General features: G+C 46.8%; 1 protein-coding gene across 5 annotated transcripts in view; it reads right to left on the reverse strand.

The window, feature by feature from the left end:
• LOC107316896 (unconventional myosin-X-like) overlaps positions 1 to 20322 on the reverse strand; it is a 65447-nt gene that overhangs the window by 27426 nt on the left and 17699 nt on the right. For 2 of the 5 annotated variants that reach the window (XR_001556636.3, XM_015868909.3), the window contains exons 10-22: positions 20094 to 20223; positions 18867 to 18985; positions 16090 to 16236; positions 15259 to 15359; positions 13360 to 13426; positions 12951 to 13043; positions 10390 to 10458; positions 9721 to 9803; positions 8642 to 8750; positions 7738 to 7818; positions 6635 to 6759; positions 5738 to 5852; positions 2257 to 2363 (exon numbers count right to left, since the gene is read on the reverse strand). Coding sequence is in view for 3 of the 5 variants with exons in the window: in XM_015868909.3 (XP_015724395.2) it covers positions 2257 to 2363; positions 5738 to 5852; positions 6635 to 6759; positions 7738 to 7818; positions 8642 to 8750; positions 9721 to 9803; positions 10390 to 10458; positions 12951 to 13043; positions 13360 to 13426; positions 15259 to 15359; positions 16090 to 16236; positions 18867 to 18985; positions 20094 to 20223 (1346 nt within the window). In the remaining 2 variants the exon portion in view is untranslated. Of the gene's footprint in view, positions 1 to 2256; positions 2364 to 2837; positions 3101 to 5737; positions 5853 to 6634; positions 6760 to 7737; positions 7819 to 8641; positions 8751 to 9720; positions 9804 to 10389; positions 10459 to 11775; positions 11832 to 12950; positions 13044 to 13359; positions 13427 to 15258; positions 15360 to 16089; positions 16237 to 18866; positions 18986 to 20093; positions 20224 to 20322 lie in introns of those variants that run through there. The other 3 variants (XR_014948209.1, XM_085553041.1, XM_085553042.1) reach the window with 3 other exon arrangements.

Below are 20322 nucleotides of genomic sequence, written 5' to 3' on the forward strand. Positions count from 1 at the left end.
CGAGACTGGGATTTGTATACTTGCAGGCAGAAATGCTGTGCCAAAGGGAACAGTGCTGCTGCTTTTATCCTGTGTTCAGTGTTAGTAGCTCTGTTTCAAGAGCAATGCAAGACCCTGCAGTGATTTCTAACAAAGAAGGACCGAACCCAGAATTTCTGGCTTACTGAGAGATTTCAGGAGCTTGTTCCATTTGGAAACAGAAGGCTACAGAATGACTTAATCCCAGCAAAGCACCCACAGGAGAACCACATTTGGGCAGCATTTCTATTTATTTGACAAGGGATGTAACAAGATTTAATTGACCTGAAACCAAAGTCTATTCAGGCTAGAAATAAGCTGCCATGTTTTTTTAAAGCAACTGAAGATATTCAGACACTTTCATATCTTGCTGAGGGAAATGATCGTCAGTACTATTTAAATCATAATCTCCTTAACTCCAAACTGGAATTCACAGAGGGAAAATGTGTTACATGGAAGCTCTGGCCAGCATGATACAGTAATCCTGTACTGTCTTAATAGTCCTCGAAAGCATGCTAGAAATAGCACAGTATTCTCACATATCCTTCCCGCAGACCTTCTGCAACCCCCTGAGGGGAAGGCACACCTCAGAATCCCCTTCCTGGCAATCAAACCTTCTTCAAATGGCAACAGGGACCCATGTTGTCAGCTTGCAACCTCCCTGCACATCAGATACATCCAGAAAATCAAGGGAGGTATGCTAATGGAAGAAGTGCCCAGAGGTCACACTTTTTCCATAAGTATCAAGTCAAAGGGAAGAAGCACAGAGAAAAGCAGAGGAAAGGGAAGAGGCAATGAGAGTTGGAAAGTTGTATATGGAATGTTCCTGGGTTGCAGCCCCTCAGCTCCAGTCCCTCTGTCCTCCCTCTGTCCCACACATGGGGCACAAACAGCTGCACCAGCACCTTCTGCCAAGGCAGCATCAGAAAGGGCACTTTGATTTCTGCAAAACGCATCTGCTGGCATTTCTTCTCAGTGTGCCAAACCCTGCCCAGCTTCAGGCAGCTCTGGCAGATAAGCAGGCAGAGCTGCCTGGAGCTGGGCAGGGTTTGGCACACCAAAGTCTCCCTTCAGCCCTCAAGACCACAAGAGACACCCTTCAGACTGAGCTGCTGCACGCAAACCACCAATTTCATTTCCCTTGTTCTGCCTTCCCCTCATTCCCTTGCCAACTCATACAAATTCAACCTGCAGCCCAAGCTGGGGAACTCAGCTTATTCTAGAATTGAGGAGGAGCAACACATGGAAGATGAATCCAGCTCCATGCGGGCTGCGAGACCACAGGATCTGCAGCCAAGAGGAGCACCGCTGCCTCTGTCACAGCCCTGCTGGGCAGCAGCCACCTGCCAAGGAACTCAGCAAAGCAATAATCCTGTGTGCCTGCAGCGATGTTTCCCAGAAAAATCAATTTCTGTGCTAATCCCAGCCCCGCTGTCCAAACGCTAGGCACAAAGTAAAGCGGAGCAGAGGCCCCGATGCTGAAAACTTACAATCTCCCATGCAAACAATAGTACTAGCCCAGTCGTCTTCCTAGGGGGAAATGAATAAATGAATAGAAGCCCCCACGTTGGCAAGGCAGGGCATAGCTCCTCACATGCATTTCCCAGTACAGAATGAGCCACCTGGGGCTCTATGGTAGCACTCCTGCAAGAGCCGCGCAGCCCAGGATCCCACATCCCCGCAGCCCTGACAGGTGTAGGGGCTGAGACCCGTCAGGAAAGTGCATCTTGCTGGGATTAAGCGTGCATACCACAGCCATTAGGGAGTCAGCTGCTGGCTGGCTTTAGGGGGCAGAGGAGGGGCCGTCCACCACAGTTGGTTCCCCCAGCCCTCCCTGGTCAGGTGCGGAGGGGTGCAGCAAGAGGAGAGCGCTGGTGTAAAGCTGGCTGAAGCCCAATGCTGAAGAGTTCATTAAAAGGAGAGGGAGATCACGAGGCGAGCAGGCAGAGAAAGACTGCGAGTAAGGATGAAGCAGTTTGCAGGAAGAACAGGAACCAGAGCTGACAGCGTAAGGAAAAGGAAGGAACCCACGTGCAGGTGGGGCTGGAGAGCCCGAAGGCTGGGAAGGTGGAACTGGGGCAAGCAGCGGGCACCGGGATCCTGCAGGAGCAGCGTGGAGGGAGGGAGCGAGGATTCAAGAGGAGGAAGCAGGACACGTCCCCAGCCGGTGAGGGGAGAAGGGCTGCGGGGGTTCGAGCTCATAAGCAGAAGGACTGCGGGGCAGCCCGCGGCACTGACCTTGCCATGTAGCCCAAGACGTGGGCCCGGATAACTACAGCAGCTTTCCTCAACTCCTCTTCCCGATCCTTCTCCAGCTTCTGCTCGAGAGCTTCCTTCAGGAAAACCTGACGCCGCGGGGAGGAGTTTCGAGAAACACAAAGAGAGGAAAGAAGTCAGTCCCGGGGGAGCCGGGAGGTCCCGGCCGCTGGAGCGCAGCGCCCAGGGCTGCCCGCAGCCGCCGCCCCGGCCCGGCCGCCCTTCGCTCGCGGCACCGCACAAAGTTTGGCGGCGTCGGAGCTCGGCCCCGCGGTCAGCCCCCGCCTCCCGCCCTCTGCGGTCAAGACTTGAAAGGGAGCGGAGGAAGGAGGGAGAGAAGGGAGGAGGAGAGCCCGTCTCTGCGCCTGGCTTTAACCCTTTCCCGGCTGACAGCTGTCCCCGAGCGCCGCACCGCAGCAACCTGCTGCCGCGGGGGAGCGCTTTGCAAAGGAACCCCGCCGCGTTTCCAGGAAGGCTGCGATTTCCAGGCTCCGGAACCCGGCAGCGGTTCTAGCAGCATCAGGAGAGTCGAAGGGCCCTTCGAGGGGTGAAGCGGAGCGTACCCCGTTCCCCCCGCTCAGCCCCAGCAGCAGCGGGGAGAGGCTCCGGGCTGAAGTCCTGCTCTGCATCGTGCACTGCGGGACCTGAGCCCCGCGGGAGAGATCTCCAAATGTCAGCGGCTGCACTTGGCTTTCCACTCTGGCATCTTCCACTACCTCTGTTTCTAACCTCTGCTCAGTGCTAAACGCTTGCACGAGGGATGAAGCGCTATCTTAGAGACAAAGCAAGATAAGGGCTTGCTGGCAGGAAGCAGCCTGACATATCTGAGCTACTTTTAATCAGCTGACTTGCAGGAGGTCAGCGCAAGTTGCCGAAATACACGCTTTGCCTGTTGAGAAGGTCTGCAGCCTTAGCACAGGGCTGTCAGCAGCGTTAGCCTAGATTAAAGTTGGCTACTGTTGGTCCTCACAGGCTGCAGGCACAGCACCACCGCCATATGGACACAGTGACATGGGCTCAGTCCCTGCCAGGACCAGCAGCAGGGCAGGCTGCAGGAGGGCAGTGCTGCCCCACTTGCAAAGCACAGCCATGAGCATGGGCTGGGAGCTGAACTCATCACTCTGCAAAACCACACTACCCCATGAACTACAACACTTTCTTCTCCATCCTTGCTTTTGGCCCCCAGCACCTATTTAGGCTCATTCTCCTTCTCAACCACACCCACCACATACTGAAATCTCTCCCTGAGTTATCGCCCTGCGTTCAGCTCTTACCCAGGGGAGCCACTTCTGTTAAGATGGCCCCAAGAAATGAGCTGTTTGGTAATGACTAAGTAACCGTGGGTAGCCTTAAAAGAAGGTTCATTATCAGGGTACTGCCAACCATGAAGCTGGCACCCTTCCCTGCAAGTTGTACATCCACTCCCTCTGTCAACTCAATGATCTTTTAAAGACTTCTTTGAGGCAGAGATTGCTCTTTCAATTACATTCCAGAACAGAGCAGCAGTCACCCATTTCAAGAAGGCAGCCAGCAAAACATTGTCTCAGTCCATTATCTTCATCAAATTGCAAAAAATACTCAAGTCTGGCAGGATTTTGCTAGCAAACAGACTTCTTCGTGCCAGTAAGGAGGGGGGAAAAACAACTTTGAAGCATGCAGAGTTCAAGACCCAACCCTAATCCCACAGAGTTTTCTGTATATGTTCATAGACGGAAGGGTACATCTCAAACAGCATGTGGCATAAATACAGTGCCTGTCTATAAGCTAATGGCACGTTGAGGGTGTTTCCTCAGCCTCCTGCAGATAATGGGAGTGAAGTGAATTTGAATCCAGAAATGTTTTGGATGCTTTGTGGTAATAGCTGTAAGGTGGCTGTTTCTTTGTCATAATTCATAGGCACTTTCTGAAAACATGAAGCCACTTTCTTCTGAGGAATGAACAATTAGACAAAGCTACAGGCTACTGTTATCTGATCACATCGCACGCAGGCCAAGTTTTCCAGCACAGTGCTCCTGAGCAAAAAGGAAAGGGACATGGGAGCCCAACACAACCCCAGTGGAGATGAGGGTACATCAGCACAAGGCCTTCCATCATCATGCCTGCATCCCAGCCCTCACCTTTGCCATGCCACCGGATTGAACCTGCATTAATAGCTTTCATAAACATTAATTTGACAATTGCCAGCACAGCAGCTGCTCTATTCTTAATGAAAAACACAAAGATCATCCTGCCCTTCCTCCCCCACTTCCTTTCCCAAGCTTCACAATCCCCTGTACTAATTCACAGAGTCCTTTCCTTCCTCCTCCAAACAATTGCAAGGGATATAATTATCCTTCCATTCATTCTGCAGGAAGTATTCTCCCTTCTAGAAGCCTTGCTCTTCACTCACCTCTCATACTCCTTCCTAGGTTATGCCCCCACTGGCCTGTCACACCTCTTTACAGCACTATTCCCAACTCCACACCAAGGGTGGATCTCACCTGGGTACAAGAGCTGCACCTGGAGCTGCAAAGAGGCACCAAGAGCACACAGGGGATGACTTCCTCTCCAGAATGATAACCTCTACTGCACGCCCGTAGCTGGGAGCTTTACTTCACCCTTACTCAAAAGCCTCTGGGAAAAAACCAAAACCACAGGGCACTTTTCTTCATTGAGCTATATTCTATGCCTTGTCATACTAGGAAGAAAGTTCAGGCTCCCTGTTTACCTGCTCTAGCAGCTCCTTTCCTTGAGCAAAGCAGCTCTGCAGCGCACACACACGCCACACAGGCTTTAAGACTCAAGTCCTGGGAGAATGGCAGCTACCCAAGCAGCACGGGTTATCTGGGGACATGAATGACTGAAATGGTTCCTGGTTTGCAGAGACCAGTGAGGAGAGAACAGATTCCCAAATCAAAGATGGAAATCACTTGAATCACAGGCCGGGAATACACCAAAATGAGAAAAGCTTCTTTCTGGAATATTACTGCAGTCACACAAAGGAAGGCCTTAGAAAGTGGACCATCATCTGCTCTGGATATGGACTGTACACCCACTGCTCATCATGCTGTCTGCACTGGATACCACCTATCTTGGCATATTCTTCAAATAAATTACTGGAGTACATGTAGAGTTGTGTTAGAGGCAGCTTCCCACTCCCAGCAATGTACCTCCCAAGGCTCACACCTTTTTATGAAGCTGTCTCAAAACGTGAAAAAAACCCTCCGAGCGAATCCCATGGGTCCCTCCCCATCACATGAAAGACAATGGTACCTTTCCAGGCGATTGTCTGAACGAAAACACACCACCACCACCAAAAGCTATGACAGAAGTATTAAGCATTCACCAGAAGAGAGGAAATCTGACTTAAGCAAGTGGGAACAAGCATTTGAATGCCTTCTTCCAGAAAAAAATCTCAATGGATGCAAACACATCCCCTTGTAGCTTGAACAAAGCCATGCCCTATCCCACACTGATGAAGTACCTTGGTTTTACCCAACTGCCATTCTTTCTTGGTGCTGTCATAGGCCTGAAGAAAGCCCGCACATACAGCCTTGCTGTTGTCTGAGAAGCTTGGTATCTTCACAAGCATCTTGTACCTAGGAAGCAAGCAAAATCTCATGAGACCATGTGTGACACTATCCCTCACACCTCCACCCCATCTATTTACATAATTCCTATGATCCTTTTCCCCTCAGCCCTTCTCCCTCTGGGAGACGGATCTCACCTGGAACCTCATTTCTTCTTTTGGAAATCTCCCTTCTAATCTGGAAACCTCCATCCCTCTATCCATTTTTCTGTTCCAACTACACTGGCAGTTATTGCTGCAATCCCAGTAACAAAAGGCCAACTCAATGGCATTTTTCAATAAAGAACAACTATACTTCTAAAGCACATGCTTTTATCATGCAGAAGTTATTTTGTTTGGTGTAAGGGTCACCTTTCATGTTCTAAAACACAAAGGAAGCAACGCTCGATTGTCTCTTCCATATTTAAACTTCAAGAAACCTTTAGGGTGCAAACAACCAGAAGAAAAACTTACTCTCTCCAATATTAACCATCAACAATATTGCCATTAACATTTGCTCCAGCCTGACAGATTAAAGGCCTTAGACTTGATACTGCCTCTTTACATGCTGTGAACAGCTGGTTCTAACAGCATCACAGCACCAAACCTGTAGCAAAGTTACACACAACCTGAACATCCTTAGTTTTCCCCTAAAGGCTAGCAGTCTCCATAAGTATTTAGGGTATGGTCAATAGGGACCTGGTTAGAAAAACATCACACAAACGATCCATATCAGTAACGGCAAAGGGAACAAACATATGAAGTCATATACCTTGGCAATGTTACCAGTTGTGATACAATGCCAGCAATTACCTGCTGAGAAAGTCCTGGAAAAGGCGCCGGATAGGGAAACCTGCTCGCCGGACTTTCACTGTCTCCAGCATCCCTGAGTAGCGGAGCTGATTGAGAACCACATCTGGATTGAAGAGGTTTGGTGCCTGCATTGAGATCCAGATTGAAAAACACAACAGAAGAGATACAAAGTGTTACCGTGGTATTGCTTCTTTGCTGACCTGCATGGATCCTCTAAGCACAGGTAGCTGCAGCCCGTATACCCATTTCTAGATGGTTAACTCTGCTTATTTAAGCAGACCAAGGGAAAAGGGTGAGCTTCAGCTTATTGGGAAAGCAACCTCTCATCAGTGCACATGCAGGAAAAGGGACAACAAAAGGGAATCGGGCAGATCCTGCAAAAAAAATGGTCTGCAGAGTGCAGTCACTGTCAGCTCATGGCAGCACACCAATGAGAAAATATATTAACACACACAAAATGCATAACTCTGACTCATCTGCCTTTGCAGCCACGCAGAAGACCCCATCAGCCTTTTACTGCCAAAACCAAAGACAAACTGCAGATTTCCTTCTGGCACGCAGCTCCCAGCAGGCTTTTCTCTGCCATATCACACATGGTTTCAAAACACACAAAGAAAACTATCGGCTTGGGGCTCCCCACCCAACCTATTTAGCTGCAGAACCTCCTGCCACGGTTCACAGCACAACGGGAGCCAGCCTGTCTCTGTGCACACTGACTTGCTCACGTAGCATCCACCTCCTCTGCCTTGGAGCCAGGGAGCTGCAGGAGATGCTTCCCACCGCACAGGCTGTGCATTCCAGAACAAACGTTTTGCAGGCACCACAAACAGGAGTCACTGCTGCTTCTACAACAGCACTGAGCTCTGCACAAGCTCAGTTCATCTTCCAGGATTTGTAAGCACAGGGGGAGATGGGAAAAGCCGCAGCTTATTCAGCATGCAGGTTTTTTAATCTGATTGGTTGGAAGGCAGATTTTTCTTTAACCATGGAACAGCTAGAAGGGGGGACTGCTTTGATTCCCTGTTTGGTTTGGGCAAGTGTTGCTGCAAATGCTCACAGGGGCCTACATCACACTCATGCATTCTGCTGGATGGAGGACTTGCCTTTTCTGTGTTTGGTTTAATGCAGCGGATGAAGAACGGGTTGGAAGTGCTAAGTGTTGCCATCAGGGAATGGAGAGAATCCTAAAAAGCAGCAAGAAAAAACCCAGAGGATGGGTCACTACAGGAGAGAAAGGGGTTCATTTGATGCAATACACTTTTCAAGCAGCCCCCCATTCCTGATATTGACTTTGCCTACCAAAACCTGCTTTTCCTTATATCATGTTCATCAAGTGAAAGAGTAAAACTGTTCTACTGTGCCACCAGTAATGTTACTGAGCCTGCCCTCAATAACCCAGGATGTCCTTTCTCACTCAAAACATATGCACAGCTTGCCATAACACTGTGTACAAGGCCATCCCCACTCTGAGCTTCACAGCCACCTCAAATTATTTATTTTTTTAGACATACATTTCAACTTTAAATAAGCTTTAAATACACTTTAAATAAACTTCAAATAAAAAAAATTAAAACCATGAAATTAACGTGAGTGTGCAGACAGTCTTGGTGGGTAGGTTCATACAAGGTCTGCCCAACAAGGTCTTACTGGGATTGACATTATGCCTGTGAAAGATGCAGCCTAAACAGGACACACACACTTCGCTGAAGCACCAAACCAACATGAAAGATTAAAGAACCTCAAGAGCTTCAGATAAAAAAATATATATATATCTATAATTGATATTCTTTTCCTCTGCCACTCCACTCAGTCTTAACATCTCACATTTTACACTATGCAGAGAAATCCTTGGGGCAGCAGCACTGTCTTTTTTTAGCTTTACCACATTCCTGCACATTTCCAGTGCTGGACACAAAAGAAGGATAAATGACTCTTCTTGGCCGCAGGCCTCACTTTACCCATCTGCTCCTCCCCAGCAGCCTTCTGCTCTCTTGGAAAACATCCTACCCTGAACTGGGAGCTGACAGTCGGTCTGCGCCTCTGGGTGCCCATCTTCAGAGTCTCTTCATTGCAACGGCTGCAGACTCTTTCAAAAAGGTCATAGATGAAGTCCAGCCTAAGGGTGAAGAAAAGAATTAAAGACGTCACAAGGCACCCACCATCTGTGAGTGTGTACGGCTCTCATTCTTGGGTGCTGCTCCATTCCCACTGCGAAGCATCTTGCACAGTATTCCAGCTACACCGTGCTGTTCCCCCTTCTGAACAGCTCTTGTGGCTGTACCTGTGGTGCCCAAGAGATGCTTATGTTGTCATAAGCACAGCCCTTCCAGAACCAGAGAGATTCTAGGGCTACTTACAGTGTAAGTCATCTGTGTGGGTTCTCTTGTGCCATTTTACCTCTCCTTAGAGGAGTTCTTACAAAATGGCACAAGCACTGTGATTGTTTTGACTGTTTCTAGCAGAATTTCCCTTTCTGGTTTGTTGAAATACCAAGTCCTTCTGCAGTTCTGGACAATAGTGACCACAATTCTGGCTTAAAGCCCTATATAAAATGTTACCCAGATGCTGCTGTCTGAGTAAGGCAATCAAGAGCAGCTCATTCTTTCAGCTCCCTCAGGTTGTGCCAAGGCTGCTCACAGTGCAAACTCCACAGCAGAGCAGACACAATCCTGGAACAGCCTCATCAGCTTGGAGACCAAAGGCAATAATTACATGGATCCTGATAAGAGGCATGTGGCAGAGGCACAGCACAAACATTTATGGGGTCTACCACCTTACTTAATGCCCGTCTTCTAGGTCCCATCTCTGCCTTGCAGGCCTTGCTCAGGGTCTAAGACAGCTCATTTCTCTAAGGCCACGTTGCAGCACTGGGGTGTAATACTGAGGACAGTGCCTGGCCTCGCAGCAACAGCTCAGGTTGGATGAAACACACCATGGGAGCCCCACACTAACAAACAGAGTGGAAACCAAGTGGCCTCTATGCAAAGGCAAGAAACTCTTTTCCTGGATCTGGTTATTAGGTGAACATGTCTTAGTCCAGTCCAACAGATGTGGGCTCCTCTCAAGCATAATGGGGACATACATACCTGCTGTCTTTCAGCATGTTTAAGATGTCATCTCGAAAGGTGTCTCTGTTCTTCTCCAGAAAGCCTCTTACATCATAAAGCACCTGCAACAAGGATAGAGCTGCTGGAACAGGGCAGTACAAGTCATTAAGTGCTTCTGCATTAGCATGCCAACATATAAAACCTCCAGCAGATCTACACAGTAATGCTGCAGGCACCTGTTGGGAGCTCAGTTCTCAGGATCAAAGAAGGAGCTCCAGAGCTCAGCAGTTACTAGCAAGAAAGTGGCTTGTAGCCATCAGTTTAAACAAACAAGAAAAGCCAACCTCAAAGCCAGGAGCTAAGTGTAGCAGCTGCAGAGACATGCCCCGCAGTCAACAAGTGAGGAAATCCTCTGCAAGGTGCGAGCTACTCCATTTGTGTCAGAAACTATCACCAGTGCCACGTAGTGCCCTGTGCTCCCACCTACCACTGCTCAGCAGATGAGAGCCTATGAGAATCTCAGCTCTTCCTTAGTGTGCAGTTGGAGGATACAGCAATTGAAAATTACATGCCATTTCAAGCCCGTTGCACTTCCCATGCTCTAATATGAGGCATATCCACAGCTCAGAGAGATTCTTCATTTTGGGAATCCAAATATTCCATGACCTCACACCCAGGCTCAAGCATAGATACACCATGAACACCTACCTCACCAGCATAATGCCTTATGCCAAACTGATGATCTGTCACTCGAGGCTTCACATAGTAAGGATTGCTCTGAAATGAAAGGGAAAAAGGCATCTTAATGTCACTGTAGGAATAAATAGGGCCAGTCAGGAGCTCAGCTGTGACTATGGCAATGCTAAGATGGGTAAGGACTTAGTTGTTGCAGAGCCTGACCAAATGTGCAGCAGTTATCTGCATCTACATTGCAAATACGTTATTCCCATAAGATGGAAAAATCCAGCCCTTCAAGGCATTCCTCATGTGAGCAAGGGCTTGCAGAATCAAGGTTGGGCAGGCATGCCATGGATGAAATGTTAATTCTTGCATGTCTGACACCCATGAAATCTCAGCTCCACACAAACCACGTGGTGCAGTACATGGGATCAGGATGCAGGGAAGATGGCAGCTTTGCAGAACTCATGTATATTTTTCTTTGTCAAAAGAGGTACATATCACTCTCTTGTTTTCCTCTATATTTCATCTTTCTTTGTACCTCTCTTCCTCTTTTTTTCCACAACCATTTTCCTTTCTCTTACTAGCTCTAATACCCCTTTCCTCCTCTTCCCCTCCCCCCCCCCCCCTTCTTTGTTTTACATGATAACCCTTAGATACACAAGAACAGCCACATTACTTGAGATCAGTGATCCATCCAGCTGAGCATTCTGCCTCCAGCAGTGGCTATGTAGAGTAAGAAAAAGGCAAGTGCATGGTATATCTATACTCCCACACTCCACAGCTCTGATTATTTCCACAAGGTCTGTCTGATTAATAACCCCAAGTAGATTTCACTGCCAAATGCTTGCCCAGCCTCCAGCTATTAGATCCTAAGTTTCATCCATGCCTACAGTTCTCCAAGTTCCTTCTCCCAGCTCTCCTACAGCTATTCAACCTAGAGTCAGAGGTCATATTCTCTTAAGTCTCAGCATTTATACTTTTCCTCCTTAACCCTTCTGCAATCCACAGAAAACACAGAAGATGGCTTTTTCTCCCACAAGGTCCATCAGGCTTTCCAGCAAGCAAGCTGATGCTTTCTAAAACTCTTCCAGCCCACCAGAGACACTTGACCAGTATGAAGGACACTCAGCCTTCTAAACATACAAACTCCAGACTACTGTCTACTTCACTTTCCTTCCTATGCTCCAGCTCCTCACATAGTTCTTCTCTTTCTCCCCTATGGGCCCTGGTGTTCCACGGTAACTGCTATCTCCTCAAAGCAGATAGAGGTGACACTATGAACAGCTTAATGAGAAGGCCACTCAATGTACAGAAATCACCAAAAACAGCAACCAAAATGTTGAGGGGCATAAAAGAATGCAAAATAATGCTGACAGTCTCATGCTGCTGTACAATAAAGAGGCACCTTCTTACCAAGGGAACTGCTTTCAGGTTTGATTATTTATCTCAGAAAAGATTAGGGAAAACACCTAGAGGAGTTCAGAGACAAACAGCAGAAAGAAAGAGGAGCTTTGAAATTTCTCCATCTGGAGACAAACTTAAGAGGTAGGGACAGTTCACAAAGAAAATACAAAATAAGCGATATATTAAAATATTACTGAGATATTAAAATACACAAAATACCAATGAGAAGCTAAATCAGGCGTTCTTATATACCTCGACCTTTAGTATAAGGAAAAGCCACAGCAGACTGAATTGAAGGCATCCATTTAAGCCTAAAGAAAGGAAATATTTCCAACAAAATATTTCATGAGAAAAATGAGAATATCTGGACCTACTCCAACAAAAAAATAAAAAGATATGAATTAGTATGTTCTCAGGCTGGGATGAACCCTTAATTAGGGGAGCAGGTAACCTACAGGCTAACACAGCTATTGCTAAAGTAGTGAATTACTCTGTAAGCGCCTGCTATGGTGTTTGATTTGTTTTGTTTTCAGTCTATTAGGACTCTGTTCATCTATTATGACGAATAGAGTGCTGGCTGTATTGGAGACAGGGTACAGGACTGCTACAGTGTTCTCACTGTGGATGCTGTGCCCCCAGGATAACTTTCTGACCTGCAGGAAAGAGCCCTCCTACTCCTGCGTCCAGAACACAAGAAAGAGGAGGAAAGAATGTAACTAATTAAGAACAATAAGAGAGTTTCCATTAAAAGTCATGAAGCAAAAACCATCCCCAGCCCCAGGAGATAGATTTGACGTGCTCTGGAGCAGGCTGCTGTGAGTCACTTGGCAGCAGAAAGCCACCCACACCATGCAGCCGCATCCTGTGCCCACAGTGCTGCTCCGCATCCCATCACAGACCAGCAGAACCTGACCTCCATCCCATGCCACAAAGTCAGATCTCCACCCGCAGCCTGCAGCATGCATGCTCCCTCTCTGTGTGCAAGAAACCATCTGCAGGTTCCTTCTTTTATTACTGTTGTTCAGTGCAGACTTATTAAACACTTGCAGACTAGAGCCTAGGGCATTGCAAATTTCCTGTGCAAAGCACATATTTTACATCAGCAAAACCTTCACTTTCAGCTTTGAAATGCTGATGGGGCTAACATACTGATCATTTGCCTGTCGGGTTATTTTCTTACTTACCATATGCTGGCTGTGAAGTTTTTCCAGAAGGGTGTTGTCTGTGCCTTTGGGGAATCGACTCTCTTCATTCACCAAAGCCAGTAGACCCAGTTTCTGCAGCCAAACAAGAGACAGGCTTTCACAGACAGCAAAGGTTTGAACTACACAGCACCAAGCCAAGAAACAGATCTGAACGATGTGGTGAGCAATAACCCGCAAGTTATACCCAGCAAAGCTCAAGCTGAAAGCATGGATATGCTTTCTTAAAGCTGGGACTAGGGCTAAAACAGCTCATGCTTCTGGCAAGTCATAAAGGAAAGAGGATTTAAGCAACTACTTGTTTTTAAAACCGAGAGACCCCATGGAAGGCCCCGAGACAATCAACAAACACCACTGTGATCCCTGGAATCTGTCCCAGTCAGTCACTCACCTTCTCAATAAGGTCCAGGCACTCCGCATTATCCATCCAGTCAATAGCTTCCCAGTTTATCCCTTCCCTGACAGTCAAGAACAAACAGAAAATTAAGTGAAAAGGAAGAACTAATGCCCTGAGCTGCAGGAGAGAAGTGGCTGAGAATGGCTTTCCCAGGACTGTGGAGGATTGCAGGAGCTGAGCTGTCCTATGCCCAAGAAAGACACTTGCAAGGAAGACTACAGGCAAAAGGTGAAACTACTTACTGACTTGCTGATACAGAGTCCCTCCAGGTAAAGACTAACATTAAGACAGTGAAGGTGTTCCCTACAAGCCCTCAGCCCAGGTGTCATACTTTCAGGTCCAAAGCATTCAGAAACCTGTGGCCAATGGCTGGGAGCAGAAAACTAAATTTGATTCTTAAGATTGGGAAAAAAAAACTACCTACCCCTAAACGGAGCAGATAATCTCATTGCTTTAATGACAAAAATACCAGCTGACAGCTTTAAATGTTTGCAATAACGGGTGTCAGAAGGCTATATATTTTTTTACCAAAAGGCCTCTTGGATTACTTCTGAGAGCATTAAGTCCTTCCAGAGCTGAAGGAAGTAGAGATTCCTGAAATCAGTGCAGTCACCATTGAGTCAAGTTGTCTCAGGTGTCACAGATCATTTGTCTGATTGAATGACATAACACATAAGGCTACTTACTAAACCCAAAAAAGCAGAGCAGGTACTGTGGACGATGAGCTTTAATTACATCATCCTACAACAACTTCAATAGAAGTCAATAATAAAATGCTCTCATCCTTCCCAAAGTTCAGCCATGGAATTTAAACTCCTATGTGATCATCAGAAAAAAAAAAAAAAATCTTTTGTCGCAATGCCATTCCCAACACAAGCTTCCTGCAAGAGTGGAGCTGGTCTGAGAAGTGAGTATATAAATAACCTTGCAGTTTTGTAATGTTCAGAATTTCATGAATTGCCTATTCAGCTTCTCCTTTTACATGGCTTCTCTCTCTTGCCCTCGCTGACCCTACTCAATTGCTTCATTCACAAACATAAAGGCTTCTGTTTCAGAGCAAGAACCAAAGCACTTCTCTAGCAGGCTCCTCTAGAAGCTGCAGTAATCTAGAGCATCCCAGGTACTTTATAAAGTATAGTCCAGCATGAACATCACAGAAGAACAACAACCATGCAGAAGGGCCCCATGCTCTTTAGAAAAAGTCTGATTAAAATCTCCTTGTTGAGGAAAAAAAGACATTTTCACAGAACTGGAAACTCTAGATCTGAAAGAGTTGCCAGATATCTACCTATCTACCAATAGGTAGCAACAGGCCGGTGAGTTTGGGAGTTGCCATCATAACCTAGTGCAGCTACTCTTCTGATCCTATCTTCAGCAAGTGACAGAAACAACCAACCTGACTGTAACCAATGAACTCAAATGGAAAAGCATAGAACAGGAAGAAGTGTGTTCAGACATACTATCAAGGTGAAGTTTTCACAGGTCTAATAGAAGAGTCTAGTATGTAAAGGGTCACAATTCCCAGGAGACCTACACCATGTTGCAATTGATTTGGACTGTGTTTCAGGTGCTGGGGAGGGCTCGCTAGCTATACTGAGAGCCTGGCAGAAAGTCATCACTTAAGCCATGTTCTTTCTGGGCCAGACTCAGACTCATGAGAGCCACCATCTGATAACAGGAGAGGGCTCAAAACCCTGCAAGACAGACAGCTTTTGCTTGGAGACAAGTGACTTATGTTGGCAAAGAGCTCACGGATGGCACTTGGAGATGGAAAAAGTCAGGGCAGCACCAAGGCTCAGCTGCCTTTCCTGCTTGGACAACACAAAGGAGGAATTAATTCCTCTTTTCAACCACCCACAAAAGCAATAAAGGCCCTGCTCCTCTGTTTGTCACCTGTTGTATTCCAGCTGCTCCAAGGAGAAGATATGCTTGTTGAAATATTCCTGGAGCTTCTCATTTGCATAGTTAATGTTAAACTGCTCAAAACGATTCACCTGTGGGAAGAAAGAAAGATTTTAATATCCCCACATTAAGTTTTATCTCCTGCAACAGCTACAGGGAAGGTGCCAGGCCTGGAACAAAGCCAGAGAGCACAGGGACAAGGGGGTCAAGATGGACACGAGAAAGACAGTATGGGGAGACCCATCAGGAGAAGAATTTTTGTGGCTCATCATTGGTTAACACAATAGGCCTAAATGGTAGTAAAGGATGCTATAAGGCAATCACATTTCTTCTCAGAATGAAAGAAACATTCTGTAAAGATTAGGCCACTGCTCAGACATTTCAAAGAAGAGGAAGCCCAGTCACTAAATAGTTGCTCAACATACATTTCTCAATTTCAAACAGGAGCATTCCACACTAGATTCTCAGCAAAAGGTGAAATGGATGTAACCAGATAACGTACATGTAAGAACTGGACATTTACTTTGCATATAAGCACAAAGCAAGCAGATATAAGTAATTCTAAAGTAGCACTGAAGTAGTATGAATCATACTTGCTCAGAGTTTGTGTCATAAACAATATCTTGAACATCAGCCTGCACAAACACAGGTATCAAAAGTGGGCAGCTAAACAGACTTTGCCACTTCCAGAGAGAGGAGACAGCAGACAAGTCCCAAAATGCCCTATGCTATCTTACACAGGATACAAACCTACAAAACATCCTCCCTGCATCACCTGACCTCTCCAAAAACAACACGACCTGCGAAAAACAAAATCCTGACCTGGAAGTTCTCGAAGCCAAAGATATCCAGGATGCCCACAGACTTAAAGTTTTCCTTGCCTTTGATCTTCGTATTAATCTTGCCAATGAGCCATGAGAAGCATTGGGAATACAGTGCCATGGAGAGGGAGTCCCGGGAGTCTGCTGCCTGTAAATGCAGGGAGGAAAAAACAAGTCACAGGGAGAACAGAAGACGTGAAAGGCATCAGGAATCTCTACAGGAATTCAGGTCCTTCCATTTGTCTTTCAATGTCTTGGCCTCTGTACTGATTATACATGGTGCAATATTTATATGTACAGTCAACATTCAGGACTGCAAATAGGCCAGACATGCACAGATGTACCATGTTTGACCTTTAGGTTACTGAGCAAGAGAGGCTGAAAGGAGTAGCAAAAAATAAAATAAAATAAATCACTGATGTATTTTGGAACAGGTGCTGGAGTAGGGTAGGTGGCAAAATAACTCACAAGTAGGCCAGTATTTGTAGTGATAGACAAAATAGCATAAAAATCACAGAACATCCTGATTCCTCAGTTCAGTACCCTTGTAGAGCAGTCAGACAGGCATCAGCTCAATTGTTCAAACCTGGCAGGGCAGAATCTCATAGAACATTCCGCCACCAAGTTATGAGGTGCCTCTCCAAAACATCATCATCTCAGAAGTCAACCATCAGCCAGGACATCCCAGATGACGGTGGGTGGAGAGACCTTCCTGGAGCTGATCCTACATCCCATGCAGTGATCATAACCAAGAGAAAAGAGCTTAAACCGTGAATGCTAACAGGGAATGGATGATTGTGTTGAAGTGTAAAGGTGAATGTCCAAAACTGAACTTTTGAACTCCCAAACAGAAGGAACCAGAATGGGATGGTTGTGCTTTTTGATAGCTCTTTCTTAGACTAAACATGAGTGGCATGCCCCAAATCCTTCAATTAACAGAGAGACATGAGACAGAACCACAACATAAGAGGCTGATCATATGCTGGGTTTCCACAAACAGGCTACTCAGATCAAGAAACCAAGGCTTATGGTTCTGGGAAGAAGAGGTCAAAAGGGTTATCAAAAAAAAGCAGTCTCAGAGAGAAGAAGGGAACCAAGAAAGACCCAAGGCGAAGATCCTGACTGGATGAACCTGAATCCTCTCAGCCCTCAGCTTGCTCACCAGCTGGATCCTCCTTTCCTCCCAGTCTCACTGGTACTTTCTCCTCCTCTCTTCCTCTGGGGCAGCATCTGTTCTCCAGCAACACGAGGTCTAAGGCACACAGCAACCTCCCTTCTCCATATCTCAAAGTGCAGGCGTGCAAGCCTTCTCCACATATCTCTTCTCTCCACCAGGTGGTCTCTCTCACGCATCAAGACAGGGAAGGACCCCAAGCCCTCTAGCTGCAGAATCCAAGTAGAGCCAGACTCCCCCATCCAGCTGTATAGCAAAACCACAGCCCCCACAACATGGCATGAGATTTTTCAAAGGCCTCTTTCACCCTCCCAGCTCTGCCCGCCTTCAGGCGGGTTCATCCATTCAACCCACTGAAATGTCAAAGCTCAGATGGGCAGCAAGCCCGTTACAGAAGATGAAATGCTTGGCAGCATCATCATCACATTTCCACAACAGCAAGTGGGAAGAGGTGAGCATAGAACATGGGGACTAAGAGCCTGTACAACCCCATAGGCCTGCTGGTCAATGCAACAGGCTCACCCAGCAAGGACACCTAAGCCGTACCAACCACTTGTAGCAGGAAAAGAGGTTTAGAAAATTACTTATGTGTGAGCATTGAAGTAATCCAATTGTTTACTTGAGAGAAAAATGAATGCAAAGTGAGAAACTTCACATAAACTGAAGCTTGTAAAGTGAAGAGCTGGAGTGCTAAAGGCTGTCCTTGTCTGAGGGCTATTTTTCAGCTCCAGTCTCTGCTGCAGCTGGAGCAAGCGTGCTTAAAAGAGGCCATGAAACACCTCTGGCAGGAAATGAGAAGCAAGGCAGGACTGACATCTGTCAGAGGGAGCCCAGAAACTCTGGCTTCTCTCCCAGTGCACAGGGCAGATAGATAACCCTTTGCTGTCTGTGCTAGCCCAAGATTTCCATTACAGATTTTTACTTTGCTATAACACAATGCTTATTTTGTCCTAACAGCAGTAGCCCTCATTTCCCAGTGCCTTGCCTTTTATTAATGAGAAAAGATGATTTTCCAGTTATCTATGCATAGACCTAAAGCAACAAGAGTGCCCTCAAGTGACCAGTGGCACCATGAGCTACAGCCAGTAGGAACAACATTGCCATGAACCACAGAGAAATGTAAGAGATGAGCAGGACTGGCTCCAGCAGGCAGTACAGGTTTGGAGACAAGAACACTGTAGTTTGGCGAGCTCTTCTGCACATGTGGATACACAAACACGCTACTGTGGGGTAACAGCCTAACATCCACTGGATGTTTTGTGGTAACTGTGTGTCAGTTTTTACCTTCCAATAAACACCAGATAACCTGGGAGTTCTGCAAAGCAAAAGCATGCACACATGCAATGACCACAAAGCACTTGAAGCATCCTCTGCATGATAGGAGGGCAACCTGGTTGCTGAAGATCATCTAAAACTGGTATTGTGCACTAACTGCCCCTAAAGGCTGGAAAGCAGAAGTGGCAACACTGGGACCTGATGGACTGCTAAGGGCAAAAGACTGAAGGACACAGCTGAAAGGGTATAACAGGAAACTCTAAACCCAAGCAGGCAGGTGATAGAAGGCCAAGAAGCACAGAAGTAGCAGAACACACTAAGATACTTACCTGCTCCACAGTGAGGGGGGAGCTGATCTCTTCCCCACGCAGAATCATGGATCTCTGAGTCAAGACTTCAGAAAGCTGGAAGGCATCTAAGCCCAGGAGGTCACTGGCAATGTTCAACACTAACAAGAGAGACGAGACACATTTTTTCCCCCCCTGCATGGATCCCCACTGGGGCGAGGAATCCACATTCTGCAGCTCAGCATGGAATTCTCAGGGACTCCTCTAAAGCAAGGAACTAAGCCCCAGCAAGAGAAACCCCCTTACTTAATTCCCCTTGGCACACCTGAAGCTGTGTGCTCTCATACCTACTAGACACAAGTTAAAGACAGCCCTTCTGCTCACAACAGGAAGGGCAGAACATCAAGAAAAGCCCAGCACCAGCAAGTGGGAAGATACATTTTCCTAAAGGCACAATAGTGCAGCATGGGATTGCTGAACTTGTGTCCAGAAAAGAGGAAATTAACTGTAGACTTCAAGCGTTCATGATATATATTCATTAGTTCTATTTGTCTAAGGAGTCACTTTATCAGCACAGCTCAGGCTGGCTATCCGTAATAGTGCAAACTAGCAGGCGCTTCAGAGGCAAATCTGAAATAGATTTATCTATCTAACACTATAAAGTGAGGGAAAGTACAGCAATAATAGCAGGGTAACAAAGTCTTTGGCTGCAGCAAACAAGGACAAGCCCAAACACAACAGCCATGGATACAGAAATAAAGGGGAAAAAATTGCTTACCTTTGGAAGGACTCAGGTATGCAAGAATCTCCAGTGAGATACCCTTACCTCCACTGCCAACCCTTAAATGAAGTGTGGGAAGGGATGGATCCTGCCTCCACCCCTTGCAGTCACTCAGTGCATTGCACGCACCTGAGCTCCCCTGGGTTGGCCCTGCTTTCCTACCAGGTGCTCAGTCCCTGATTCAGGCCCTGAATTAGCATTTCTGCCACAATCTAAAACTCCTCCTTGCTCCCATTTCTCCTTGCTCTTTCAAAGCAAAAAATAAACTGTGAGACTGTGAACTTGCTTTGAAAGTATGCAAGCCCAACTAAACCATATTGGTGCTTGAGGCCATGCCTCCTGTGGCAACAGAGGCAAGGCTAAACTGCGGGGAATCCTCTGGCAAAGGCGCTGCTGGCCAGGATAGGGAGAAAGAACTGCAGAGTGAACTTCACTGGAGGTCTTATGGGGTTTTGCATTACTGACCAAGTCACGAGGGTTTTACTTACCTGCTTTGGTTGTAACCTGGGCCCCACCAGCTGTCATGAACTCAACGTTTCCCAGGTGAAGAGTGCCAGAAAGAAGTTTGAAGATGTCTCGGATCTCTTCACTGCTGAAGTCTACCACCTTCATGGCAGTCTACACAAAACCACACAGCCAGTGTTGGCTGTAGATACAGCCAAAGTACGATGGAACCACCACACTCACACCCCAAGCCCACTCCTCAGCTGAAGTATA

This window comes from Coturnix japonica, chromosome 7 (genome assembly GCF_054131305.1).
Source record: "Coturnix japonica strain WE chromosome 7, WE-NBRP24, whole genome shotgun sequence".
In the NCBI taxonomy this organism is placed as follows: domain Eukaryota; kingdom Metazoa; phylum Chordata; class Aves; order Galliformes; family Phasianidae; genus Coturnix; species Coturnix japonica.